This window comes from Penaeus chinensis, chromosome 22 (genome assembly GCF_019202785.1).
Source record: "Penaeus chinensis breed Huanghai No. 1 chromosome 22, ASM1920278v2, whole genome shotgun sequence".
In the NCBI taxonomy this organism is placed as follows: Eukaryota; Metazoa; Arthropoda; class Malacostraca; order Decapoda; family Penaeidae; genus Penaeus; species Penaeus chinensis.
This window is the reverse complement of record NC_061840.1, coordinates 27,498,666-27,508,665: the sequence shown is the minus strand read 5'-3', so window position 1 is coordinate 27,508,665 and position 10,000 is coordinate 27,498,666. Positions and strand designations below refer to the sequence as shown.

General features: G+C 34.9%; 3 protein-coding genes across 10 annotated transcripts in view; 1 reads left to right on the top strand and 2 right to left on the bottom strand.

Moving 5' to 3' along the window:
* The window catches only part of LOC125037083 (1-phosphatidylinositol 4,5-bisphosphate phosphodiesterase eta-2-like), a 68,871-nt gene extending 66,217 nt beyond the window's left edge, over positions 1-2,654 (top strand). For all 6 annotated transcript variants that reach the window (XM_047630078.1, XM_047630076.1, XM_047630077.1 and 3 more), the window contains one exon: positions 1-2,654. This exon is cut by the window's left edge and continues 116 nt beyond it. The gene's annotated coding sequence lies outside the window, so the exon portion shown is untranslated.
* Positions 2,655-2,960: 306 nt separating this feature from the next.
* LOC125037084 (ubiquitin carboxyl-terminal hydrolase calypso-like) overlaps positions 2,961-10,000 on the bottom strand; it is a 21,680-nt gene continuing 14,640 nt past the window's right edge. The window contains exons 11-15 of one of the 2 annotated variants that reach the window (XM_047630081.1): positions 8,440-8,607; positions 8,070-8,240; positions 4,897-5,051; positions 3,673-3,830; positions 2,961-3,214 (exon numbers count right to left, since the gene is read on the bottom strand). In XM_047630081.1, the coding sequence (XP_047486037.1) occupies positions 3,124-3,214; positions 3,673-3,830; positions 4,897-5,051; positions 8,070-8,240; positions 8,440-8,607 (743 nt within the window). In that variant the 3' untranslated portion in view covers positions 2,961-3,123. The remainder of the gene's footprint in view (positions 3,215-3,672; positions 3,831-4,896; positions 5,052-8,069; positions 8,241-8,439; positions 8,608-10,000) is intronic. The other variant, XM_047630082.1, reaches the window with a different exon arrangement.
* LOC125037085 lies at positions 7,036-7,773 on the bottom strand. Of its 2 annotated transcripts, none has more exons than XM_047630083.1 (2): positions 7,543-7,773; positions 7,036-7,343 (listed from the first exon to the last, which is right to left on the bottom strand). In XM_047630083.1, the coding sequence occupies exons 1-2, from the start codon at positions 7,745-7,747 to the stop codon at positions 7,060-7,062; spliced, it is 489 nt and encodes a 162-aa protein (XP_047486039.1). In that variant the 5' UTR covers positions 7,748-7,773; the 3' UTR covers positions 7,036-7,059. The 2 variants fall into 2 exon arrangements, with proteins under 2 accessions (XP_047486039.1, XP_047486040.1); XM_047630084.1 differs by having other exon boundaries at positions 7,036-7,316.

Genomic DNA, 10,000 nt, shown 5'->3' with positions numbered 1-10,000 from the left:
TATCAGAAGCAATAAGTCACTCTAAAAAGTGTTCCAGGATTTAATTACATTAAGCTGTTGGTTCCACTCAGCATTTCATTGTAATGGTAGCTAGAAAATGTCACATTTTGCTTCTTTATTCCCAAGCCACATCACAACTAAATCTAGGCAGATGAAAGCTTTTCAAAGAAAACTGAGTAAGATTAGTGCAAAATGTCCATGATTAGTAAAGTAAGTAAAAATTAAATTGATATGTTTACCAGGCCCATGTAGCACAGCTACCAAAACCATTAATATTCAGTGTAAACAATATCTGTTTACATCATAAGTGAATATGGCTTCAATCCTGTTAAAATGGAGCATTGATGAAAGTTGCTGTACTTAGGATATGATATTTGACTGGCTTTCAAAATGTACCAGAGCTTAAACTCAAATGATGAGCAGTGTTCACTAGCTTGCCTTGGAATGATAAGAAGTTCCTCTCACTGTAAAGGTTTAGTAATGCCTAAATTGCATTAACTCTTAATCTTAATAAGAATCCAGTAAGACTGAAAGAATTCTTGACAATTCCTTTCTTTAAGATTTTCAAAGGCAGTGTTCTATAACAAAACTGCTGACTAGCAAAACCTTCATTTTTGTTGTCTGAAATTTTTCCAGTAAATGTCATTATTTTACAAATCTGATGCAGCTTATAAAAAAAAAAAAAATGTTACATGCTTAAATATGTTCCCATTATGTCAGCCTAAAATAAAAATGCAACTTAATACATAGCACAGTTGGAAATAGAATTGCATGTTAAGTCAGTAAGCTATCACATATATGATGTAAAGACTGCTACGGTTGATGAACATTTATTAACACTTACTTCAAATATCTTGTCATGTCTTAAACCCTCCTATCTTAAAACAATGAAACACAAAGAGGTGTATTTTTAGGGCTTTGATAAGCTAAACTTACCCTATAGAAGGCAAATTATATTTTCTGTTCTTGTACTAGTATATCATCATTTTGGTAATATCAGCTATATTAGCTGTTAAAAGGCCATTTAGTACTTTATTCATATGTAAATGCAGTTAACAGCACAATGGTAGCAGTGTTTGTTTTGATAGTTTAGCATATTGAGGTTTTAAAGATATTGCCTAACATTTGCAGCTTACATTAAATGGATTTAGCCCATGTAGGGAGAAAGCGTTTAGTACCACAGTTATTTGAGTTGCAGTCTGAAGTCCTCTTCCAGTAACATGAAGTGTGCATCCTATTTTTGTTTATTCTATCACATGGAATTGTGAGTGGTAAGAACATGTATAAGTGGTACTGAAAACTTATATTTCTTATGCAGCAGTAATTTTCTTACCTGGCATTTATAAGAAAGTAGTGTTAATGATTTTATGACAGCTTTTTTATACAAAATGAATTTACATATATATAGATGTCCATTTTTTATGCTGTGTGATTGTATGACTATAATATTAATTGGTAGTTTCATTTATATTTTCATTTTGAATTACAGTAAAGGTAAAAAGTAAACATAGTGACTTTATTCGAATATTTCATATGAATATGTAAGCTGAAATCATTAGGTGCTCATGAGTTGAATTAAGATGAAACGGCATTCACAATATTAGTTTATTTAGATTGTGCTTGTTTTATTTTCTATTGATGCAGCTTCTTAATGCTTTACTGCAAGCTATGTCCAGGCAGTGAAAGTTTGCTTATATCCTCATTGTGTAGCTTTTTGGTTGTGAATTGTGATATTATGTGAGAGCAGATCATGAATACAATAGAAAAAAATAACCAGCACCATAATTTTTTATATTGTCACCCCCAAAATCCTTTGATCTAGTTCATAGCTTTGTTAATAAACTTACAAGCCATGTATTGAAAGAGAGGAAAAATATGAATTGTTTGAAGGTAACAAGAACTAGAGAGAAATTTTATAGTTAGGAGAATCAGATCATACAAAATCATCATGACTGTTTTGTTATTTTATATCTAAAATCAGAGATTTACTTAGTCCTAAGTTATAAGCCAAATTTAGGATTTCTTTATATCCCTGTACACGTTATTAAAGTCAGTGATGGAAGTGTGACTTTTTTCCAGAAAAATATGAAAAATTCATATACATATTTTCCACCATTTTGCCTTGTATTATCTTCCTTTAAGAACTGTATTTTGACATAAGTAAGTTTGATAGATTTCCAGCATTTTGTCACTAATAGCACCACATATATTTTGGAAATATGTGTCATTTGTCATTAATTTAATTGTTAAGACATTTGCTTTTGTAATTTCAAGATGCTTTTATTTTGTATTGCATGTTTATTTACAATCCTAAATTTAGTAATTTAAACAACCTAGAGAGAGAATTCATACTAAATTCAGATCTTTAGTGTCTATAGTAATTCTTGTTAAGGTGCATTAAGGTTATACTACACAGGTATGCCGAGTACATTGCTACATGCATTGGCCTTACTCAAAAAATATTATTACTGAAGCTAATTCTGTGATTCCCACCCTGTGATTATGTACATTAAAATTGAATAAGATTTTTGCATGGTATTTCACATCATCACAACTGAAATTATCTCATAAAGGCTTATTTTCTCAAAACTGCTCATGCATTTGTGCAATTGATATCACTTATGTTACATATAAATAAAGTGTCGCTTATTAATCTTCAATCTTATCATTGCGTGAACATTTTTATGTACTTTCTTCAACAGAAGGACCATTACTATATATATATATATATATATATATATATATATATATATATATATATATATATATATATATATATATATATATATATATATATATACTGTGATGCAGGTGCTTTCAATATGGCTACAGTGTATATATACACACATCCCCCAAAATAATAATAAAACAAATATTTAGACATGTGACTGTGCTCTGTAGATAGAGAGGAATCAGATTTCTATTGAGAAAATGAAAAGGGAAATGCATATACAAACTTGTTAATTATTATAGAATTTATTTGATTGTGTTCAATATCAGATTTTATTAAATATTAGGAGCTTTGCCCAATTCTAGTACCCTTTAAACATTTTATGTTACATAAAAGTGCTTTTGTATGAGATGCAATTTCTTTTCCTTATGACATTCCAGCCGGACTATCATTTATCTCTTCCTTTTTCCTTTAGCCTTTTTCTTTCTGCCTCGTTTTCTAGAGTTGGGAGATGACTTTGACTCTGTCTTCTTTAATGGTGGCCTGGAAATGTAAAACAGTGTAGGTTTTAAGATATTTATCAGTGCAATATGATATAAGATAAAGATATTTTCTTTAGAGAATATGTAAAGATTATATACATCAGGTAAGACAATATAAAACAACCTTTTTTCATAACAATCAAAATAATGCAACAAAACCCAATTACCATAACAGACAATAAACTGTGATGTTTTAAATCTGACTAGACTCCACATACAAAAAAACTGACAGGGCTTTTGGTGTAAAATCCAATCTGACTTAATTCGCAATCTGTTACTCCTTTCTTATTATAGTTACATTTCATCTTAGTGCACATATCACTTGGTTCTGTTTTTGCCAATCACTGTACTGTTCTACTGTCTTAGAATGTATTCTAAAAGCCCTACTGCATCATAAACTAAAGTCATCAGCAGCTTGTGACTTCAGTGAATTTTTACTTTGTCACTTTGCAAACCAACCTAGATCCTCGAGGAGTGGCTGGTGTAGGAGCTGGTCTCTTGCGAGAGGGCTGCATCTGTTGTTTAACAAGGTCTCCTATCTTCCCTTGTTCAGCAAGCATGGCCAGAAATGTAATGATGAACTGGTCATAATTGTGTGTTCTTCGACTATCATCTATCTGTTAATTCAGGATAAGAAGTTAGATATGTCAGATGAAAAGAAATCTGTTTAACAAATTACTTGACTGGTAAGACCATGTTTTGAAAATTATAAACTTTACGGTATAGAACATCTGAACAATACCAAGACCTTTAATAAAATTGTGAGATTAATAAAATTCTGATGAGGCTATTAAAATACAGAAAGTTCAGAATACTTATATCATCTTAGAATCTTTAATTATCTTTTTAATCCCTAAGATCCGGATGACTTGACCATTATGAAAAACTTTAGCTTGTGGGATGGGTGATATAAACATCCCATCATGGAAAAATTTGGCTGTGGGCCAGAATGATATGAACTAGCTGTTGTGAGTATTTCAGCTGAAGGCTGGGGTGGCAGGAATGACTCACCATGTGTGCAGATATCACTTGAAGGTGATTAGACTGATATGGTGTTTAGGAAGGGGCTTTTCATTATTTCCATCAATAAACAAGTTCGAAATGTATCATGCTTGAGCCATGACTGGAAGAGCGCTGGCTTCAGGGAGGATGCTATTTCCATGCTCAGGATGGGAAATATTCCTGTACTGACTAGCAGCACAAGTTGTATAACAAAAAACATTATTATTATGGGGTGGAAAAAACAAAAATTAAACTAATAACAAAATGTTACTTATTATTATTGCACTGAGCTATCTAGAGATATGATGTAGAGTCTGTGCAAGGAAAAGTCTATTGCCATCTATCTGGATAAAGCAAAACAAATAATAAATATAGACATTGGAAAATGGCAAAAAAGCTCAAAACACATTGCGAAGAAGAGGTGTGGAGTTTTGTTACAGCACACAAGTGTTCACGTGTGCATGGCCTACAAGCCAAACACCCATCAGAGTGGCTACCCAAGTAAGCCTAATGCCAGTAATTTGGGTTACTGATGTCAGTGAACCATCCGGATCCAATGGGTTAAATAGTTGATGATACTATAAAGAAAAATATCTACAAGAAGTCTAAATACAAATAAAATACTGTAGAAAAAAAAAAGTTCATAAAAGATACTTCTGCAAATGAAAATGTTTAATGTACCTTGTATCGTTTTCTTTTCTCAAGTTCATCTTTCAAGAGGCTTTCACATGTTGAAATTTCCTTGCCAAGAATTTTGATGAGAGAAAGAAGATCGATAGGGGAGGTTGATCCATCCTCCAATGAATTAAGCACCTCCAAGTCCCAGCTGCTCTTATCTGTAATATTTTTTTTTTTTTAAGATTTATCATCACACCTTCAGACACTCAATTTATTAAGTGAACATGAAGTCAAGAAATCATTTAGTAGATCACAATCCTCTCTTATGACACTACATGGTTAAACATACAAATATCTCTGATAAACTTCCCAAATGCATCATGGCTCTCTACAAGCCCTAATTCAGTGGTTTGAGGAAGAAAAGTACACAAGATCATTTCTTCTCTAAATTTACATTATTTCTTCAACATACATTTTAGTACGTTGAAGAAAGAAAGAATTAGTATTACAGAATATTTCCTTCCTAAATAGCAAAAGAATAATCTCCAACCATCTTATAAGGCCACCATAAAGGCAAATAAAATTATAGGTCAAGGGCATTTCATATTTGCAAGACTAGAATACAGAGACTAAATTAAAGGGAAATAGTACAAACAGAGAAGGCTCCAGGACATATCATCATACCTATTTACTAACAAATCCTTGACACTTTACTACACAGGCAAAGGAGTAGGGACAACTGCTCCTCTGCCTACTCCTCTGAGCCTGAACTGTTGTGATAAACGACCGAGTTAAACTACCACACAAATCTAGGAGTGACGGATGGGTAAAGGAGTTTTGCATTACTGCCTGACCTCTCCCATCTGATACATCAATACATCACACACGCAGATACTAAAACATCACCATACCATAGAAACACATTCCGCAAATAAATGAAGTTGTACGTGCGTGGGTGTGGGCGTTATAGAATTTATAATTTATAATGTATTATCTATAGCTATCTCTATATTTATGTTTATCAGTTAATTATATCAATATTAAACAATAAATCAGACCCCTTCACCTTCCCTGACACTCTGCTCTCCATTCCCCTTCCCCTTCTTCATGGTAGTTAAACTCATTTGCTTTTATCACAACAGCTCTGGCCCAGCAGTGCACACATCTCCTACCTCTTGCTTATCCAAGTGGATCAATATTGTGACTCATGACAAAACATGCCACACAAAAAGGAGTGCAGCCATGCCTCAGAACACGTGCACATGCTACCCCTTAGCAATGGGTTAATAATAAAAAACATTTTTTTTTTTCAGGCTTTTCTGTTAACATTTACTGATTACTGACCACATCTACAAAACAGCAAATTACAGTAGGTTGAAAAAGGAGACTGGATGACAAGGAAATAGTAAAGACTGAACTTATTTCATAAAACTGTAACTTACCTAATGGTTTCTCTTCATCATCGCAGTCCAATTCTGTTTTCAATTCACTTCCTTCCTGCTTTAAGCTAAACTCAGACCCAAAACTACTTGATTCATAGTTCCGAACACTAGACACATCACTGCTGCAACTGTCCAGACCTTCTGCTGCTGGATCAGACTTAATGACAGATTCTACAAACAAAAATTTACAGTTAGATATGCATCACAAATATCTGCAAACACACATTTCTGCAAAGACTAGAGGGATTTTAAGCTTCTAAGAAGAGTAAGAAATGTAACTAGTGAGACAATAACAAACAAAAGTTATAAGGATAAAACAGGATTTTGAGGGAAAATTTCAAATATGAATATGAAGAAACATTTTACATACCAAAGGTTGTTGTATCATTTGGATGGTCAGCAAGGAGAGACTCGGCATCCTCATCAATTGGAGAATGATCAAACATCCCATCTTCAAACTGAAGTCTTTTAGCAACAACTTGCTGGAGAAGAGATGATCCTTCATTCGTTTCATCAATGTCCGCATTATCCTCAGTTTCTGAAAAAAATATTACAGTAAAGCTGGGTAACTTCATATCAAAAAGTTTACCATTTCAGACCTTTTTAACCCCTTCCGATGGGTCAAGCCGTGAGGTGTCAAAACAAACTGCTTGATCTGTGGCGTGCGGCGGTGCACCAAAGCGCTACAAGCCTGTGATTTGGTTTGATGTACCGAACTCCCGCACTCTAAGTTGCCATGATCTCTAGAGCGTAGTTTTTTTTTTTCAGGCTTTTCTGTTAACATTTACTGATTACTGACCACATCTACAAAACAGCAAATTACAGTAGGTTGAAAAAGGAGATTGGATGACAAGGAAATAGTAAAGACTGAACTTATTTCATAAAACTGTAACTTACCTAATGGTTTCTCTTCATCATCGCAGTCCAATTCTGTTTTCAATTCACTTCCTTCCTGCTTTAAGCTAAACTCAGACCCAAAACTACTTGATTCATAGTTCCGAACACTAGACACATCACTGCTGCAACTGTCCAGACCTTCTGCTGCTGGATCAGACTTAATGACAGATTCTACAAACAAAAATTTACAGTTAGATATGCATCACAAATATCTGCAAACACACATTTCTGCAAAGACTAGAGGGATTTTAAGCTTCTAAGAAGAGTAAGAAATGTAACTAGTGAGACAATAACAAACAAAAGTTATAAGGATAAAACAGGATTTTGAGGGAAAATTTCAAATATGAATATGAAGAAACATTTTACATACCAAAGGTTGTTGTATCATTTGGATGGTCAGCAAGGAGAGACTCGGCATCCTCATCAATTGGAGAATGATCAAACATCCCATCTTCAAACTGAAGTCTTTTAGCAACAACTTGCTGGAGAAGAGATGATCCTTCATTCGTTTCATCAATGTCCGCATTATCCTCAGTTTCTGAAAAAAATATTACAGTAAAGCTGGGTAACTTCATATCAAAAAGTTTACCATTTCAGACCTTTTTAACCCCTTCCGATGGGTCAAGCCGTGAGGTGTCAAAACAAACTGCTTGATCTGTGGCGTGCGGCGGTGCACCAAAGCGCTACAAGCCTGTGATTTGGTTTGATGTACCGAACTCCCGCACTCTAAGTTGCCATGATCTCTAGAGCGTAGTTTTTTTTTTTCAGGCTTTTCTGTTAACATTTACTGATTACTGACCACATCTACAAAACAGCAAATTACAGTAGGTTGAAAAAGGAGATTGGATGACAAGGAAATAGTAAAGACTGAACTTATTTCATAAAACTGTAACTTACCTAATGGTTTCTCTTCATCATCGCAGTCCAATTCTGTTTTCAATTCACTTCCTTCCTGCTTTAAGCTAAACTCAGACCCAAAACTACTTGATTCATAGTTCCGAACACTAGACACATCACTGCTGCAACTGTCCAGACCTTCTGCTGCTGGATCAGACTTAATGACAGATTCTACAAACAAAAATTTACAGTTAGATATGCATCACAAATATCTGCAAACACACATTTCTGCAAAGACTAGAGGGATTTTAAGCTTCTAAGAAGAGTAAGAAATGTAACTAGTGAGACAATAACAAACAAAAGTTATAAGGATAAAACAGGATTTTGAGGGAAAATTTCAAATATGAATATGAAGAAACATTTTACATACCAAAGGTTGTTGTATCATTTGGATGGTCAGCAAGGAGAGACTCGGCATCCTCATCAATTGGAGAATGATCAAACATCCCATCTTCAAACTGAAGTCTTTTAGCAACAACTTGCTGGAGAAGAGATGATCCTTCATTCGTTTCATCAATGTCCGCATTATCCTCAGTTTCTGAAAAAAATATTACAGTAAAGCTGGGTAACTTCATATCAAAAAGTTTACCATTTCAGACCTTTTTAACCCCTTCCCGATGGGTCAAGCCGTGAGGTGTCAAAACAAACTGCTTGATCTGTGGCGTGCGGCGGTGCACCAAAGCGCTACAAGCCTGTGATTTGGTTTGATGTACCGAACTCCCGCACTCTAAGTTGCCATGATCTCTAGAGCGTAGTTTTTTTTTTCAGTTTTCTTCACCCGTCATCAAGGGGTTAACCCATCAGATCCAATAATGTGACCATCACTTCATGAGGGCTGGGTGACAGAAACGTCCTACCATGGAAAAATTCGGCTGAGGTGATGGGAATGACTTCATGATTGTACAAAGTTCTTGGAGGAAGGTTAGACTCAATGGAAATTTAGGAAGGGGGCTCTTGCATCAAGTCAACTGGTAAACAAGGGTGAAATGTACCATCAATGAGCCATAGCTGGATGAGTGCCTCCTCCATGAAGTATGCTTACCTGCCTTGATCTGCAGCACTGGGTATATTATAGAAAATTGAATAATATGAAAATATAATAAAAACTGCACAAATAAAACAATGTTACTTGTTATTGTTATTGAACAGAGTTGTAGACTACCTAGAGAGATAATATAGTCTCCATAATGAAAACTATATATTACCCACATGATACAACATAACAAATGACAATTATAGACCGGGGGGGGGGGGGGGGTGCTTTTGCAGAATAAGGGATGATAAATTTGCAAATGTGAGGTAAGAAGTCTTCATACTGCATGAGTGTTTGTGTGGGCCAAGCCTACAAGCCACACACCTTTGAGAGTTACTGATCGAGTTAGCCTAATGCCAGGATTTTTGTCCACATGCTGCCCACGTGGCATGCAGATCCAGCAGGTTAATATATCATATTCACTGAAAAAATATCCATCTAAATGCTATATATCCATTTATATCTAAATCTATATCTATATCTATATATATATAAATATACATATGAATATATATATATGTATATATTTTGGGAGGATGGGGGGGATTTCTTACTCTCACTCTTGGCCTCCACCACAGTCTCTCACTTTTTTTTTTGCTCCCACATACCCATTCATCCTCCTTTAAAATTTTTCCTATATCATTCCATTCCCCTCCTTACATTTCCTATTCCCATATCCTCTTCCTTACTATACTCGTCCCTTTTCTCCCCCTTTTCCATCTTCATCACCCTCACATTCACCCCCACCCCATTCTTTACTATCTCCTGTTCTCTTTCCTCTCCCTTTCCATTACTTTCTTTAGACTTGTTCTTGTAGTCCTTCCTCTGCCTCTCCTAATCCCTCCTCCTCTTCCTCTCCTACCCTCACCTTTCCATTTTCCTCTCCCTCTGCCACTTC

What these genes read in the sequence shown, in the direction of transcription:
- LOC125037085 (XM_047630083.1), bottom strand. Translation starts at nt 7,747, where the DNA reads ATGAAGTTACCCAGCTTTACTGTAATATTTTTTTCAGAAACTGAGGAT. An exon ending in AAATGATACAACAACCTTTG is followed by an intron (nt 7,344 to 7,542) that starts GTATGTAAAATG and finishes TTTTGTTTGTAG; the next exon opens with AATCTGTCATTAAGTCTGAT.